Here is a 19,282-nt window from a genome sequence, read left to right as displayed (position 1 = left end):
AATCAGTTTATTTGTAACATGCATATTTCCAAGATGATTTAAGTACCTGAAAAAAATATTTAAAATTCCTTTTTTGAGATTTGGTTCACATGGTGTTCCCTTCTATTTTGGCTAGAATAAAAAACAAAAACAAACAGAGCCTAAAAGCAGAGCCCCAGATGAAAGTGAAAGAGAAAAGAAGTCAGAGAGAATTAGATTGAAAAGAAGTCAGAGAGAATTAGAGTCACCACAAGGAATCATTTCTGGGGACTGAGAAAATTATCTACTTTAATTCAGCAATAAAACTGATTTCTGACAATATCTACGTCATCTTCCCTGACTTCAGCTCCTTAGGACCATGGTAGTAAAACCGATTTGTCTCTTGACCTAATTTGCAGATGTCAGGAACACTCCTAAAGTAACTGAAAGTTAAACAGGAAGGAGGAGAGAATGTCCAGGGAAATGTGACTTCCTATCACTCAGAACCACCTGCAGAAATAGTCAAAGTTGCAATGAAATCAGAGATACTTCAAACAAAAATGTTCCTTCAAAGTCTTCTCATTCCTAGCATATTTAAAACAAAAACATCACACTAGGATTTATGAAATTATAAACAATGATCTGTGTTCTTCCCGTAGAGCACAAAAATGTCAACTGTCATCTAAAAGTGCAGGAGAGGGGGCTCAATGGCTTCTTCCTTATATTTCAATCCTTTTTATCCAATCACTTTGATAGATTTTATGAAAAAATTTCATAATAAAAAATCTTATTTATTGATGCCAATCAGGCGATAGAAAACTGAAACCGCATCTTTGGGAAGGTAAGATATGTTTACATTTGTCTATCATCATTTTGTGTCGTCTAATGCAGTCTCTTGCCCTAGCAGTTACTTCACAGACCATGTCAGAATGTCCTTCTCTACGGACCTGTCCAAAAAATCGGGGGACTTTTGAGATTCTTATCCTAAATCAACACAGTACATGGACTATCTCCTAACCCTTTACCAACACCAAGCAGTTGACTAACTCTAGACAAAGCTTCTATAGCTTTTGATTTCTCAGATATCATCTGAAGGAACAAAAGCAATCTCCACATGGGTTCTGAAGGTGAACTGAAGAAATGTAGAATGTAAGGCAGTAAAGTTATTCAATGAGAAACTAAATCATTTCAACCAATGAACGGATGCAGCATACAACCCAGTCCTCTCTCCAGGAGTGAGAAATAAAAAGAAAGCCACATGCTATTTCGGGGGTTGGTTATCCTTTCTTAAGTGATGCTTGTTTTCAGAAAAAAAAGTTCCTTAGTAGAAGGAAGGATCTGTAAACATTATCTGAATATTTATGAGAATGATCCTCAGAAAATTTTATGAAAAAATTGAAAAAAACTGTGCATGGTGGCAGTATGAAATGAAGGATAAGCTCTTCAAAACTGTCTATTCTCTCCCCAGGGTCTTGGGGTAATGTACCATCTCCACCTAAATTAACCTAGGTCACTCACACTTTTTAATATCCCCAATGGATATAGTAACTTCTCAAAATAATATTTACGAACTAAATTTCTTAGGTCAGAATAGTCAGTGTACAGAGATCTTGTCACTTCATAAAAACATTTAGGTGATAAAAAGAGTCATCAAACACTGATGTGGCAAATAAAGTAGACCTGAGTGCAAAATGGCCACTCAGTGAGGAGTGAGTGAAAGAAGTAGGCACAGATTCTGCAAATATACTTCAAACAATTTTAGAGAAGAAAAGAGATGAATTTTTAAAAATAATTTTCATAAACATTTTAATGTGTATTTTGTAACTGTCCTTTCTAGAAAAAAAAACCACAGGTATCAGGTAGGTCCTAGAAATATTCAGAACATTAAATTAATTGCAATATGAAAACTAAGGGTCTTCTACACTGTTTTGTCCTTACTGTTTTGTGAAAAATCTCTCTCAATAGGTGAAAAATACTTTTCCTTGGAAGAGCTGAATACTTGTTCTAGTCAATATGATCCTAAAGTACAGTATTCAGTGGTTGTTTTCTTGTCTGCCTCCAGACTGAGCACAAAGTTCTGCACCTAAGGAGTCCAAAGTAGAAAAGCAAAAGAGTCCAATGTAGAAAAGCAAAAAGGAGCAGCCACGATGTAAGAATCTACATAATATATGTGTTATAGTGAATATACAGTGAAATACTATGCAGCACTAAGAAAATATGAAACCTTGCACTGCAACATTGATGGAACTAGATGAATGCTCATGTTAAGTGAAATAAACCCAAAGAAGGCCAAATACTGAATAACCACATTGGGCCACTTTCTTCATTGCACCCCAACACTTATTGAGGGTCCAGCATAAATATGGCAGAGACCTATCGAACATAAAACTCACTTCAGATCATGGCTCAAAATGAAGATGTTTGCTTACAGATATTCTTACAGTAAGTTCTGGGTAGAAAAATGGTTTAATGGTGATGCTGTTTTATAGTATAAACTACATTGTGCATAATACTTACTTTATTTTAGTGACAATAAGTATATCATTGTAGAGAAATAAATGACGGTCCTGTTTCTGCATGCCTCTCTTCAATTCAACAGGACTACTCAGCAGTAACTCTCTCTGAGTGGTTAAGGCGGGTGAACAGCAGTAGGGTTCCACATGGACAGTAGCATCCTGTCTGTAATTATCAAGCACCACAATCTTTAGTCAAACAAACAGATTTCAACAAAATCACAGTTTCTAGTGGTCACATTCAAAGGTCTCTATGTTTTCCAGTACAATGGTTCAGTTCCCTGAATATTTTAAGTCAACTGCTACACAGAAGTTTTGAATATTTCATTAGAAAAAAATTCAAACAGCAAAGTTGAAATTTTATAACACATGTATACCTCAATTTAAATTCAACCATTCCAATGTTTTATCTTCAGTGTACCATGAGTTTCAATGTATGCATTCAACTTTGGAATCTGAACCCTGTCAGGACACAGTATATCCTCACTGCAAATCTGTTCTCAGGTGTTACCTAAACTCACTGAATATGGATTGCTAATGAGTTACTTTTCTGAGTTATTTTTTCAATGCAGGCAGAGACCCACTTGCTCAAAAGTCTTCTAGTGCCAAACACAAATCATTAGAGATTTTTTAAAATTTGCCCAAACAAGCAGATTTTACCTGGTCTTGCTAACTCTATGGGCTGGAATAATAGCTCAGCGGGTAGGGCATTTGCCTTGCATGCAGCCAACCCAGGCGACCCGGGTTCAAGTCTTCTGCCCCTCTCGGACAGCCAGACAAGCTACTGAGAGTATCACGCCCATGCGGCAAATCCTCGCAAGCTCCCCATGGCATATTCAATATGCCAAACACAGTAACAACAAAGTCTCACAATGGAGACGTTACTGGGCCTGCTGGAGCAAATCGATGAACAACGGGAGGACAGTGCAGTGTAGTGCAGTGCAGTGCATTCTCTATGAAACTATAACCAGCATCTGGTGGCCACTGATGAGAGTCCTGGGATAAGTCACTAACTGCCCTGTGGAACTCTGACCCAGAGATTCCCACTGGCCATAAGGTGACATCACCTAGACATGTTATCTCCAGACATGCCCACTGGGATCCATTTTCCTGTAGTAGTTCCTTTGTCTCCTCCCTTTCTGGGTGGTGTTCCTATGACCATAAGCTCTCAACAGTCTCATGATATGCGAATATCATGCATCTTTTTATGCATGTCTGCTCATTAGTCTTAACTTTTTCCGTGACTGGCAACCCCCAACTCTCAAATACCTTACATAAGTTATTTTTTATACAGTACCTGTAACAACTATTTTGATTTTCCCACCCCCACCCAATCTCACTGAAAATTAACTTTGTTCTTTCTTGTTGTTTCAAGGACAAGGTTTTTTTTTCTTGTTTTGAAGACCATACCTGGAAGTGCCCAGGGCTTACTCTGGCTATGTGCTCAGGGGCCAATCCTGGCATTTCTTGAAGACCAAATGTAGTGCTGGGAATGAAACCTAGTTCAATGAATGCAAGGCAGGAGCCTTACCTGCTGTACTATCTGGCCCCTACAATTTATTATAAATGGAATCAGAGTAGGTATTCTTTTGTATAGACATCTTATTCAACATTCTTTGGGGAATAATTCATAGTGTTTCATTTAAGGGCTGGGGAGACAGCACAAATGCCTGAATGCATATTTCACAGGCAGGAATCTTGGGCTTAATCACAAGCACTATATCCAGAGCACCACCCGAAATGACTTCTGAGCACTCTGGATGTGACAAAACTCCCAAGTCCCCAATTATTTTAAAACTCATCTCTAATTCATTTCTTTATATTGCTTAAGGGTGTTCTAATGAATATATCTAATGGTTTAGCATAATTTTAAATGTTGCTTTTAATTATAATGATAAACTGTTAGACAGAAGCATAGTTTCAGCTAAATATCCTCAAACAATAACTAACAGGATCAGTCAGTTTGGCTTTGAAGACCACATGGTTTTTGTTGTCAATTGACTTATCTCTGTTCTTGGATCACAAGATCAGTAAAAGGTAATTCATAAATGAACAGATGTGGTGACCTGGATCCAACAAAAGTTTATTTACAAAAGTAGGCATTCTGTATTGCATGGGATGATGATTCCTGCTTTAAACATTTCTAACATCTTTAAATGCATAAAGAGGCTAATTGAAGACAATTAGTGAATTTTTTGGCTAGAAGTTAGTATAGGTCAAAGGCTAATGAGTTTTTTAAAAATAGTTTTCATTTTAAGCAATTAATAAAGAATTTCATAAACAATAACTTGGTTCCTCACAATGTACTCCACAATATTTTCAAATCAATTTGATGGTAAATACTGTGGATGAGGAGAATTCAAAAAAAGTTAAAATAAGTTTTTCTTTTCAGTGTTTCTTTGAATTCAGTATTTATCAATGTGCATGTCCACACTCTGTTCAAACTCTAAAAGTACATAAAGGGAAGTCTTACTGCCTTAAGACTTTAACTTGTGAAATACGGAAACATTTGAAATATGGTAGTGGGAAGGTGTAATGGTGGTTTGATTGGTGTCCGAATATTAAATGTAATAAGTTAACGTGAACAGCTTCAAAAAATCAACCAACATTCATACAGTACTCTGGAGTAAAAATAAACATCTCAGCACTCACATCATTTGAAAAAGATCTGTAATAAAAGGAAAAAAAGTGCACAAATAATCACGTTTTAAAAACTACAATCTTGATCAGTGTTTCCTACTTTAAAATGTATTCTCAATTATGTGACTTTGAAGAGTTTATTTTTATTCTGAGTGCAGTATAGATGTGTTTATTTTCGGCTCAGAATATGGAGATGGGGAGGAGGCTAAGATTATAACCTTCTATTTAGCCTCTTAACATAGCTTCATTATGATTTGTAAGTTATAATTAACACAACTAAAATGATGTAACAAATACAAGCTCAGTCTGAAACTCAGGCTGCGCCCTGCTTATTGTGTATTAACATTGTATTTTCAAATAAGTTTGGAAAGCTATTATGAAAGGCAGAAAGAAGTTTTAGGACCTTAATGTTTTAGTGGATAGTAGCTTTCATGAAAGTTCCACAGCTGTGAAAGTAGACTATAGACCGAACATGATTGTCACTCAATGCCTCTTTTGCAAACCACAGCACCTAAAAGGAGAGAAAGGATAAAAGGGAATGCCCTGCCATGGAGGTGGGGTGGGATGGGGGGATGGGGGAATGGGAGGGATACTGGGATCATTGGTGGTGGAGAATGGGCACTGGTGGAGGGATGGGTACTCTATCATTGTATAACTGAAACCCAAGCACAAAAATTTGTAAGTCTACAACTGTACCTCATGATGTTTCACTAATAAAAATTAAATATATAAATACTTTTAAAAAAAAGTTCCACAGCTGTATTTTTTCATGTATATTACAAAAACTTATTCCAAAAGTGAGTCCGTTTTTAGGTCTAATTTAAGATATTTAGGTACAAGATATTAGGGCTCACTTCTAGGTAAAATTTGCTTCCTCTTCAATCATAAAAGAAAACAAAACTTCAGAGTAATTCTTGAAATGTCTGTGTTCTAAGTGGCAATCAGAGTAAGAGGACAAGTCCTAGAAAAACCTTGTGAGCTCAAGACCCAACACATTCATATCTCCCAGGAAATTCGAGCAAACCTTGAACATTTCTCTTGAACCAGCACTTCTTATCTGCCTAGACACTCCTTAAGTATTAGTATTCTATATCTCTTGATCATATGATTCTTGCTCTTATTTGTAACCTTATTTGTAACAGAGATTTGGGCTGTCTTTGCTGGGTGCCTGTCATGTGTCAATCACAGGGATGAGAAAATCAGATAAAGTAACACAATGCCCAGCCTGTTGTTAAGCACAATCAAAGGAATACAGAGTATTGAGAAATTGAATTTTCTCTCATTAAATGTCATTTCTGCTGTGCACAGAAAAGAGGAAAAATGAGAGGCTCTCTAGGAGCTCTGCTAGGTCACGAAGTTTCTTGGAAGAACCAGAATCTTGAATTAGGGGAGGAAGAGGGAGAATGACAGACCAGTGTGAGGAGAAAGAAGAGCCAGCACTTGTGCTGTCCTTTAACAATGGGCAAGTTCAGAAGGGTTGGACTGGCAGGGTCTGAGGAAGAGGAGCATCAGAGAAGGAAGGGGTGATGGCATGGATGTTTTTCCTATGGCATTTGGAATTTATTTAAAAGCATGGACAGGTTTTAATCGGAATGTTGTGTTGGTAATATGCTAGAGAAAATAGAGGCAGGGAAGGGTAGAGTCAGTAAGGAAGCCCTTTCATAATTTGTGGCATTCAATGAGATGTCATGGCCAGAGTTAGCAGGAAGAAAAGAACAGACGTCATAGAAGAAAGCATAGCGAAGAGATAAAAGTCTCCAGATTCAAATTTGCAAACTGATTAGTTATTGGTGGTTGAGAAAGAGTTAGAAGTGACCAAGCAAAAAAATAGAAACTACTTTGTATATTTATTTTTGCATTCCATACATTCCTGCTATCTATATCTAGATGTTGGCAGCCTCCTAAAAGGATGAAGTTACAGCATAAACATGTTAGATTTCTCTTCAACTTCTGTGGAACTTTGAGTGTTCTTACACCAGCAGCTCTCGCTTGACACTGCCTGTCATTCTTGCACAGTTCAATCTGCAGCGGAGGCTGAAAATCACAGCCACAGTCCTACTGTGGCCCACACAGTACTCAAAATCCTCTGACTCTGATTTCCGGGTCACCACAGACCACAGTCCCCCTGTTCCTATTGACACCCTAAGAACTTATCTCTTCCTTGGCACAAAAGCTTCAATTGATATTTAAAAGCAACTCAGGAGAGGGTTCCTCCTACTGGAAACCGCAAGTAACAATTTATGCCTGGCAAGTAGGAAGAACTACTAATTTCATCTGTGTCACTGTCTCTATGTGGGAGGAAAAGCAGATAAAAATGGTATGTGCTGAAAACCCTTCTTATTTACAGAGCAGACTGAAACCCAGACTCTCCTAATCCAAATAGAGTGAAATACAGCTATAATATTCAGCAATAACCACGTTTCTGTAGTGTGGATGAAGGACTGGCCCATGCCATCAACCTCCAAGATGCAGGATGTAACAACAGTCTAGCTGCATCTATTGTAGCTCTCTCCATACACTTAGGAACCCTGAATGGGCCTGAAACTCGCCTCCTATAGTTGTAAGACGTTCTTAGAGTACATCATCTCATTCCCAGAGTTATGCTCCTCAGGGTGCAGTCATTTCTGAGAATAAGACTTGCCTATAAAATGCCTAGTTTAGAGGACAGTTTAGCGCCCGGGTACACTGATTTGGTGTTGTTTGAGCCTGGCAGTATTGGGAGCCACTGCCAATGGTGGTATCTGTGGAGTATGTGGTCTAAGGACCAAATTTAGAGCCAAAGTTTTAAAAAATGACTGGTGTCAAAGGGAAAATATGGTTAGGGCTATAAGGAGAAATGAACTTTCAACTTATACTATGTAAACATTTTCAGAATTGTAAAACTAATAAAACATTTCAAACAACAAAAAATTAAAACCAATGAGGTAAAATAGTTCCACAGGAAAAATGATGCCAAGTGCTTTTAGTTGTTGTGGACTGATGGGCAATTGAGGGGGTGGGTCACACTTGGCAGTTCTGAGGGCATAAGCCTAGGGGTTGCTTCTGGTGCTAGGAAAAACTCCTAGATACCTTTAATCATTAAATTTTACCAAGCATTTTAGAAAAAAAATGTTATTCCTCCTTTATCCAACCTCCTCTTCAGAAGGTGGAGGTTAAGTACCTCCCAACTAATGTTATTAAGCCCCCCTTTTCCAGTCCACATAAAGATACTCTCTTAATTTTCATAGAAGTAGTATTCCTTTGTAGAATTCTTTTTGTCATAGGAGTTTTCCATCAAGAATGCATGAGAGCCAGCTGTGAAGTCTCTTCTAATATTGAGGATGCTTGGGTACCAGTGCAGAATAGACGTCATGCACACTATATAACCTTTAATATTCTTTTAATCTTAATGATATCTTTCTTGAAAATACTCTGTACCTATTCAGGGCCTAAGTATCCAGTAGCAACACAGAAGAAAAGCATTCTTGCTTGTGATAGGTGAAGGCACAGACCTGGAGCAATTCATCGAAAATAACCTAAAGGTTAAAACATACCATTGAAGTACACTTTTTCCTTAGGTTATCTGGATGCATAATCTATAATGAATCATAATCTTGGGAACGTGGCATCAATAACACTAATTATTGTAGAGATGATGAGGAAGCAGAGGCAGGGAGAGACAGCTTGTCTCGTTTTATCTTGGGTATTTTATTTTTGGTTCTCTAACTCAAAACAATTTCAAGTCATATCAATGGATTTCCCTTGCCTAGCATATCCTTCATATCAGAGATCTGAAATCCTACTAGCACCAATACACCATTGTTCTGCAAAAATCTATGCATACAATTAATTTTTATTTTCTTTTATAATTTCTCATTTAAAAATTTTCTAACTTCTCATTTTATGTTCTTTCTTTTTTAGTTTATTTTTTTATAAAGTTGTTCACAATAATTTGTTACATTTAATATCCAACACCAATCCCACCAGCACTACACCTACCCACCACTATGTTTTGAAGATTTTCACCCAAAACCCCAAACCCTACCCCCAAAGCAGGACGTACATCATTTATTCTGTATTGGCTTATTTGGAATATCTGCTAAAAGTTATCCAGAAAGTTTCCTTAGAGGAAAGTGTGTGAAGATTGTGTAATTATCCTGGAGCCAATAAGCCAGTAATAAGAGATTTACAAACAAGTAGATAATGGACCAAACATGATGACCTCTCAGTGTCTGTATTGCAAACCATAATGCCCAAAAGTAGAGAGAGTGAGTATGGGGAATATTGTCTGCCACGGAGACAGGGAAAGGGTGGGGAGGGGGGTATACTAGGGAGATTGGTGGTGGGGAATGTGCACTAGTGGAGGGATGGGAGTTTGATCATTGTGTGATTGTAACCCCAACATGAAAGCTTATAACTTTATCATGGTGATTCAGTAAAATTAGAAAAACAAAAACAAACATGGTGTTAAAGGTTGAGCCTTGTGTGCTTATCACTGTCACTGTCACTGTCCTCCCATTGTTCACTGATTTGCTCGAGCGGGCCCAGTAACATCTCCATTGTGACAACTGTTACTTTGTTTGGCATATTGAATACATCACAGGTAGCTTGCCAGGCTTTGCCGTGCGGATGTGATACTCTCAGTAGCTTGCCGGGCTCTCCAAGAGGGGCGGAGGAATCGAACTCGGGTGGGCCATGTTGGCCGCTTGCAAGACACTCTACCTGCTGTGCTATAGCTCATATGTATATGTGTATATTATTTTCCTCCCCAGTATTGGTTGCCTTCTACTTTACACCCCATTAAGTGTGGTGTGCTAATCTTGGTACTTCAGTGGTGTAGAGTATGAGATAGTGTCGCCACAAATGCTGCTGTGTTACATTAATTCAAAACTTTTAAATACAGTTATAGAGTTGTGGCTAATTTTTTAAAACTGGATGGTGACTTTGGGATGCAGAAGCATCTTGGCTGCGTGCATATTATCCTGTGTTGCTCTCTTTCGAGAGATTTATTTGTGTGTCTCTGGATCATGGCGTTAATGAGCTTATACAGCTCCAGAGGCAGTTAGTGGGCGTTACTGCCAGGCTACTGGGAGATGGATGGGGTTGTCCATTCCTGAATCCATGAGAGCCTGGAGGTATCAGACACAAGTCCTGCATATATGGTTTTTTAGCAGATTCACTCATGGATGTGGTTCATCCGAGTCTGTGTAAATTCCTCATTTTCTATTGTGAAATAAAGTTCAAAAGTATTGAACAGAATTTCCAAAGTATTAATTCAATACCCTATTTTAAAAAGTAATATATTATTCATTTCATATATATTTTCAGGTTATATTAAAGGATAAGGTGGTTAGATGCTATACCAACTTAGAGTTAACATATTTAACTTTTAGAGAAGTAGATAATCTTACCATTTCAAACAACAGAATAATGAATAGCAATATAAATCTTCTGAAATGGTTTTGAAAAAGAGTTCAATTATCACTTGATATGAAAATTAATGGCTAAGTTTATGAAACTTATAGGGCTGGAGCGATAGCACAACGGTAAGGCATTTGCCTTGCACGCAGCCAATATGGCCAACCCGAGTTCGATTCCTCCACCCCTCTCGGAGAGCCCGGCAAGCTACCGAGAGTATCTCGCCCGCACGGCAGAGCCTGGCAAGCTCCCGTGACGTATTCGATATGCCAAACACAGTAACAACAAAGTCTCCAATGGAGACGTTACTGGGCCCGCTCGAGCAAATCGATGATCAACGGGAGGGCCTTTACTTTACTTTTACTTTAAGTTTATGAAAACTTCAGTGTTTTAAAATAATATAAGTGTATAAACTGTAGTATAAAACTGTAGTATAAAACTGTAGATAGGGCAATCTAATAAAAAATTTTCCCTCTTTTATGTATGTGCCATACACAGGACATACAATAATTTATTACAAAGGATTCCTGTATCTTACTTGATGTCTAGCATCCCAGGTTGCTTTCTCCTCTTTCACAATGGGTGGAGATATTCAAATGTCTCAATCAATTCAATTCCTTCTAGAGTAGTGATTTTCAACCACTGATCCACAAGCTGATGTTGGTCCATGAAAAAAGTTACTGCTGCTTAACACATGGTTTTCATTTTATATTAGATTTTAAAACTAGTACAGGAAATAGTACTATAAATAAGAGTTTTTATTTTTGCCTTAGTGGTCATGAAGTAGTTCTTCTATTTTCACCTGCTTGGAGGCATCAAGCACTTGAAAATCACTATAAATCATTTTGATTAGACATCTATATTTACATTTATGGATTAGTTCAATGACATAAAACATGACCATTGGGGGCAAGCAGGGCAAGCGGGTTGGAACTTGCTAAATTGTAGGAAGAGAGTGAACTAAATTTCACTCATTTGAATTTGATTACACAATATATTTTTGGCACTAAAAACTCTCATGCCTTGCCCCCATGAATAGCTAAAGCAATTCTTGGGAAAAAGAAAATGGGAGGAATCAACCTACCTAACTTCATGCTCTACTACAAAGCAGTAATAATTAAAACAGCATGGTACTGGAACAAAGGCAGAGCTGCAGACCAATGGAACAGAGTTGAATATACTGACATCTCCTCCCAAACATATGATCATCTAATCTTCGATAAGGGGGCAAGAAAAGTGAAATGGAGCAAGGAAAGCCTCTTTAATAAATTGTGCTGGCAAAACTGGACAGCTACATGCAAAAAAAATGGGCTCAGTTCTCTGCCTAACGCCATGCACAAAAGTAAGATCAAAATGGATTTTTGACCTCAACATCAGACCAGAATCCATAATGTTTATTGAAGACAAAGTGGGCAAAACCCCCATGATATTGAAGCTAATGGTATCTTCAAAAATGTCACGCCACTGGCCAAGCAAGCAAAAACAGAGATAGACAAATGGGACTATCTTAAACTAAGAAGCTTCTGCACCTCAAAAGAAACAGTTACCAAAATACAAAGACAGCCTACAGAATGGGAAAGGATATTCACCAAATACACATCCGACAAAGGGTTGATATCAAGGATATACAAGGTACTGGTTGAAATCCACAAGAAGAAATCACCTAACCCCATCAAAAAAATGGGGTGAGGAAATGAACAGAAACTTTTGCAAAGAAGAAATCGGAATGGCAAAAAGGCACATGAGAAAATGCTCTACATCACTAATCATCAGAGAGATGCAGATCAAAACAACAATGAGATATCATTTAACACCACAGAGACTGGCCCACATCCACAAGAACAAAAGCAACCGGTGCTGGCACGGAGGTGGCGAGAAAGGGACCCTCCTTCACTGCTGGTGGGAATACCAGCTGGTCCAACCCTTTTGGAAAACAGTATGGACGATTCTCAAAAAATTAGAATTTGATCTCACATCTGACCCAGCAATAGCACTCCTGGGAATATATCCCAGAGAGGCAAAAAAGTACAGTCGAAGTCTGCAATTGTTTGTTCATTGCAGCACTCTTTACAATAGCCAGAATCTGGAAAAAAACCTGAGTGCCCAAGAACAGATGACTGGTTAAAGAAACTTTGGTACATTTACACAATGGAGTACTATGTAGCCATTAGAAAAGATGAAGTTATGAAATTTACATACAAGTGGTATTACATGGAAAGTATCATGTTAAGCGAAATGAGTGAGAAAGAGCGGGATAGACACAGAAAGACTGCATTCATCTGGGGAACATAAAGCAACAAAATGGGAGACTAATACCCAGGAATGGCTGAGATTAGTACCAGGAATTTTGCTCCATGACTTGGAGGCCAGCCACACATGCTAGGGGAAAGGGAAGCTCAGATAGAGAGGAGAACACCAAATAAAGGGTGTTGTGAGGATCCTCCCAGGGTAAGAGAAGTATGCTGAAAGTAGACTATAGACCAAACATGATTGCCACTCAATGCCTCTCTTGCAAAACACAGTACCCAAAAGAAGAGAGAGAGAGAACAAGGGGGAATGCCCTGCCACAGAGGCAGGGTGGGATGGGGAGGATGGGGGGTGGGAGGGATGCTGGGACCCGTGGTGGTGGAGGATGAAGGGTACTTGATCATTGTATAACTGAAATCCAAGCACAAAAATTTATAAGTCTATAACTGTACCTCATGGTGTTTCATTAATAAAAATATTTTAAAATAATATTTTAATATTATTAATATTAACAATATTATATATTAATACTACATATTAATATATAATTTATTAATATTATATTATATATATTTTCTATATATTCTATATTAATAATATTAATATAATTAATAAAATATTTTTAAAAATAAAAAATAAATTAAAAAAATAAAATAAAAACTCTCTTGCCTTGGCTTTCCATAGGTGACAGGAGAGAAATTGGAACTTATCTCTCTACGGCATTTGGGAACCATGCCACACTTAGTGCCTTACCACCCAACTTTCCTCATCACAAAGGAAACTAAGAGACAGGCAAGAAAAATCACAACAGATCTCTCCCCTGAAACCATAGAAGTAGGGAGTGTCATATTCAAAGCACTGAATGTCTCTTCAGTCTAAAACCTTCTATATTGCAAAACTGTCAGACTTGAGGGAGGGATAAATACATTCTCAGACAATCAAGAGCTGGCAATATTAGTTGCATCCAAATACAAAAATACAGGCTACAGTAGATGCCACCAAGCAGGAGAACCAGGGAGAAAGGCAAGGCTTTTTAGAATCGTAAAACCTCCCTAATAGCAATACTGAAGAAATATGAAAATAGAACAGACCAATTCCAAGCAAGAAAATTGAAAAAGTCATTACAAATCTCCCCAAAAAGAGACTGGTCTACATGGGTTCATGGGTAAGTTCTAGCAAACCTTTCAAAAAGATTTAATACTTAATATTCCTCAAACTTCCCAAATGTGAAATAAACAGAAATTCTTTATACAAGTTTCTCTGAAGGAAAAATTACATTAATACTAAAAGCAGATAGAAATATTACCAAAAATTTTTCAGATGAATTTCACAGTTGAACATCAATGTAAAAATCCATAACAAATCTTAACAAACTAAATTTGACAACATATCAGAATCAATACACCACAATCAAGTGGGTCTCATGTAAAGAATGAAAAGAGTATTCATGGGCCTGGAGAGATAGCACAGCGGGTAGGGCGTTTGCCTTGCGTGCGGCCAACCCAGATTCGATTCCCAGCATCCCATATGGTCCCCTGAGCACCGCCAGGAGTGACTCCTGAGTGCAGAGCCAGGAAAAACCCCTGTGCATCACCAGCTGTGACCCAAAAAGCAAAAAAAAGAGCATTTATTAGAAGCAAATTAATGTAATATTCAATAAAATTTATTAATTTCCATCGATTATATTGTGTATTACATCAATTACAACACTTGATACAGAAATATCTGTGTGATTATATTAATAGACAGAAAAAGCTTCTGACAAAATCCAACACACATTCATGATATAAATCCTCAACACAACAGGGATAAAAGCAAACTTCCTTAAGATAGTAATAGCCATTTACAATAAACTCACTGGCAATGTTACACACAACAGTGAAAACCTAAAAGGCTTTCCTCTGAGATCACACACAATGCAAAGATGCCTACTTTGTCCTCTATATTCAACATACTATTGAAAACCCCAGTAGTAATTAAGCTAGCAACTGTCAAAACAAACAAACACTGTCCTTCCGTTGTTCATCGATTTGCTCCAGCGGGCCCAGTAATGTCTCCACAGTAACGACTTTTTGTTACTGTGTTTGGCATATTGAATACTCTCGGTAGCTTGCCGGCCTCTCCGAGAGGGGCAGAGGAATTGAACCCGGCTCGGCCAGCCTGGCTGCACGCAAGGCAAACACCCTACTGCTGTGCTATCTTGGAATTCTAATTATCTCTATTTTCAGATGACATGGAAATAGGCATAGAGGATCAATTATTAACAGCTTTGTAAACCATGGTGCCCAAATAGAATGCCATGCCTTCACAGAGATTTTATATTAAATCAGCACAGCATTCACCATGTATCAAATGTATGCTCACATCAAATAAAGGTAAATAAAGGTGATATGGACTTCATTTTAAATAAAGGGATATATATATCTTGAAGAAAATCACCTGATTACTTTGAACATAAAAACTACTAAGTTAAAATGTCATTTCAAAGTTAAGAAATAAATGGACGGGGGTATGGTGACGCCAGCAGGTCAACCTGCACCTGTGAGGAGAGTGCATCAGCAGCCTGATGGCGCCTTCAGACTTCCAGATACCCCAAAATTGCTATTGTGCCTTTGGCCAAATCCCAAAAACTTAGGGCAAAGTTTACCAAGAAAGTAAATGGTCAAAAGTTAGGTATGTGGGAGACACACTCACAAACCACCTCCGGCTCAGCTATATAATTGGAGGCATGGCCTCTCTGGTTCCTGATTGAACTGCTTAACGACCATGGTCCCAGAGACTCAGAAACAAATCTTGAAACCCAGTGGCTTTTGGCAGAAATGCGTCAAATCCCTGCAGTAGGTTACCGGTGCTGGGATAACCCAGGTGGGAATAGGTTTTGTGCCTTGGCCTGTTCCCCCTGGCGGCCTAGTGGCCGCCATCCTCCAGGGGACACTGGACAGTCAGGTTTGGGCCTGCAATGATGAGACATTTTGGGCCTCACAGGATGGGGGTGGAGCCGGTCTTGTCCTCCCCACCCCAACGAGACCCCAAGTCATCGCCCACAAATAGCCTCTCTGGATCCTGATCAAGCTGCTTAACGGCCATGATCCCAAAGACTCAAACAAATCTCAAAATTCAGCGACTTTTGCCAGAAATGTGTCCAGAACCCACAGTAGGTTACTGTCGCCAGGCCACCCCAGGGGGGAAAGGGTGTTTTCCCTCCACCTGCTTCCCCCAGGTGGCTCGGTGGCCGCCATCCTCCAGAGGCCGTTGGACAGTCAGGTTTGGGCCCGCAGTGATGAGACATTTTGGGCCTCATGGGATGGGGGTGGAGCCGGTCCTGTCCTCCCCACCCCAATGAGACCCCAAGTCATCGCCCATGAACGGCCTTTCTGGCTTCTGATCAAGCTGCTTAACGGCCATGATCCCAGAGACTCAGGAGCAAATCTCGGAACCCAGCAGGTTTTGGCAGAAATCCCTCCAGATTTAAGTGTTAAAATTTTGGAATTTCAAAATCGCGCGGCCACTACTGCAGCCACGCGACATCATATGTTATTCATAACCAGCAATAAAGAGCAAATTGTCTACTGTTGCCTTTTCAGCAGACCTGAGTGTTGGGGTAAAATCTCAAATAATAATGGTGGGTCTGGTGTCAAAATATTGAATGTGATCAAAGTAGAGAGAGAGTAACGTGGAAATCATCTGCCCCACAGGTATGGGGAGGGTGTGGGATGGGGGTATACTGGATTGTTGGGGGTGGAGAATGGGCACTGTGAAGGTATGGGTGTTTCATTGTATGACCAAGACTTAAACCCAAAAGCTTTGTAACTGCTCTCATGGTGATTCAATAAATAAAATTATAAAAAATGAAAAAAAGAAATAAATGGAACAAATAGCCAATCAATTCCTATATATTATAAAAGGTTAAAAATGAAATGTCTACTGAGATAGGATTGAGCCACAGTAGATGACATGACCATTTCAAAACATATTTAGCTGATTTAGCTTATTTACTTCACATTTTTTACAAATTTACTAACAAAGTTAATCATACTTAAAGGAAACAATTTATGATATTCATTGATAATCCAACTTTACCATCTATTGTGATGTTAGAATTGTGTTGTTCTTCTTGCCTGAAATTTATAAAAGTGCCTTAGGATCATGCATAACTATCAGATCTTAACATAAAGTATAAGAAAAGGTTTCTGTGAAACCAATCTGTAGAGCGGTATTAAAATGACTTTTCTTTCTGTATTTTGATTGCTCTTTCTAGAATGGGTCTTTTTTAGGTTTGAGGGCCACAGGTACACTAGACTTTTGGGCTATCCTATCTAATTTCTCTACAAATAAACTTTAGTTTTGGTTTTTGGGCTGATGTAAAGTGATAACTCCCACCTCCCAGGGACTACTCTTAGAGGTTGCTCTTCTTGGTGCTTGGGGACAATCAGGTGCTGTGCTGGAGTTTGAACCCAAGCCTTCTATGTGCAAAGTGTGCGCTCAGTCCATTGAGCTCTCTCTTTGGCCTCTCTCTGAAGAAACTTTGACAAAACATGGGACCTATGTGCTTGTATCCTATGTGATAGAAGATTCACTTCTGAATCAATTTCAAAGTAGCTTATCACAAATATCACCAGGAAGTCCTTACAATTCAACTAAAGAAGAGGCTTATTAGACAACTTAGGAGTCCTATTTCTAATAGCAGGTGAAGAGTTCAGGGAACATACATGAAATAACATAGCAAGTAACAAATGCTTTTTGTTATTCAAAGCTTCCACTTACTGGACACTAGACTGTTCTTTGACATCAGGATGTTCCTTGACATGAGGCTGTTTCTCAGCATCAGGTTGTTCCTTGATATCAGGCTGTTCCTCCTCACTAGGTTGTTCCTCGACACCAAGCTGATCCTTGGGTGTCATATTAATGTTTAATGATGGTGTAGTACACTTCTCTGACATTTTCACGTCCTGTTGAGGGGAAAAAAAAACACATCAAAATGAAGGTTTTTAAAGTTTTTTTGACTTTTGGGGTCATACCTGGTGGTGTTCAGGTTTTACTTCTGGCTTTGCACTTAGGAATTAAGTCCTGGAGGTGCTCGGGAAACCTATGAAATAGGTTTGGGGATCGAACCTGGCTAGCTCAAGTCCCCAACTCAACAACTTTTGTGTTACCTTTCAAGGAGTTAATGGTCTCATTATGTAGATTAAACAGTGACATCTAAAACAGTGTCACTGGGGGTATGGTGCTGCCAGCAGGTCAATCTGTGCCTGTGAGGCGAGTGCATCAGCAGCCTGATGGCACCTTCAGACTTCCAGATACCCCAAAATTGCTGCTGTGCCTTTCGCCAGACACCAAAAACTTGGGGCAAAGTTTACCAAGAACGCAAACAGTCAAAAGTTAGGTATGTGGGAGACACACCCACAAACCACTTCAGCTATATAATTGGAGGCAAGGTCCCTCTGGTTCCTGATTGAACTGCTTAATGGCCATGATCCCACAGACTCAGAGACAAATCTCAAAACCCAGCAGCTTTTGGCAGAGATGCATCTGGTACCCACAATGGGCTACCAGTGCCGGACCACCCCAAGGAGGAAAGGGTGTTGTCCCTCCGCCTGCTCACCCTTGGCAGCTTGGTGGCCGCCATCTTTCAGAGGCCATTGGACAGTCAGGTTTGGGTCCACAGTGACAAGAGTTCGGGGCCTCATGGGATGGGGGTGGAGCCGGCCCTTTCCTCCCTACCCCAATGAGACCCTAAGTCGCCGCCCACTAATGGCCTCTCTGGCTCCTGATCATAACAGCCATGATCCTAGAGACTCAGAAACAAATCTTGAAACCTAGCGACTTTTGGCAGAGACGTGTCTGGACCCCACAGTGGGTTACTGTCACCAGGCCACCCCAGGGGGGAAAGGGTGTTGTCCCTCTGCCTGCTCCCCCTTGGCGGCTCGGTGGCCACCATCCTCCAGAGGCCACCTGACAGTCAGGTTTGGGCCCATAGTGATGAGACACATGGGGTCTCACAGGATGGGGATGGAGCCGGCCCTTTCCTCCCCACCCCAATGAGACCCTGAGTTGCCGCCCACGAACAGCCTCTCTGGCTCCTGATCAAGCTGCTTAACGGCCATGATCCCAGAGACTCAAGAACAAATCTCGGAACCCAGCAGGTTTTGGCAGAAATCCCTCCAGATTTAATTGTTAAAATTTCGGAATTCCAAAAACATATATTATTTATAACCAGCAACAGAAAACAAATTGTCTACTGTTGCCTTTTCGGCAGATCTGAGTGCTGGGGTAAAATCCCAAATAATAATGGTGGGTCTGGTATCGAAATATTGAATGTAATCAAAGTAGAGAGAGAGAGTAATGTGGAAATCATCTGCCCCACAGGTAGGGGGATGGTGTGGGATGGGAGGCATACTGGGGTTTTTGATGGTGGAAAATGGGCACTGATGAAGGGATGGGTGTTTCATTGTATGACTGAGACTTAAACCTGAAAGCTTTGTAACTACTTTCACGGTGATTCAATCAATAAAAAAATTATTTTTTTA

The 19,282-nt window shown here is 39.5% G+C and overlaps 1 protein-coding gene across 1 annotated transcript in view; it reads right to left on the bottom strand.

The window, feature by feature from the left end:
- ARHGAP20 (Rho GTPase activating protein 20) overlaps positions 1-17,575 on the bottom strand; it is a gene marked incomplete at its 5' end in the record, with an annotated part of 51,393 nt that extends 33,818 nt beyond the window's left edge. The window contains 2 exons of the mRNA XM_056107550.1: positions 2,476-2,637; positions 17,520-17,575. Of these exons, the coding sequence (XP_055963525.1) occupies positions 2,476-2,637; positions 17,520-17,575 (218 nt within the window). The remainder of the gene's footprint in view (positions 1-2,475; positions 2,638-17,519) is intronic.
- Positions 17,576-19,282: the final 1,707 nt, after the last annotated feature.

The sequence above is a fragment of the Sorex fumeus genome, unplaced genomic scaffold (assembly GCF_029834395.1).
Source record: "Sorex fumeus unplaced genomic scaffold, SorFum_2.1 ptg000169l, whole genome shotgun sequence".
Classification (NCBI taxonomy): domain Eukaryota; kingdom Metazoa; phylum Chordata; class Mammalia; order Eulipotyphla; family Soricidae; genus Sorex; species Sorex fumeus.
This window is presented reverse-complemented; position numbering and strand designations above follow the sequence as displayed.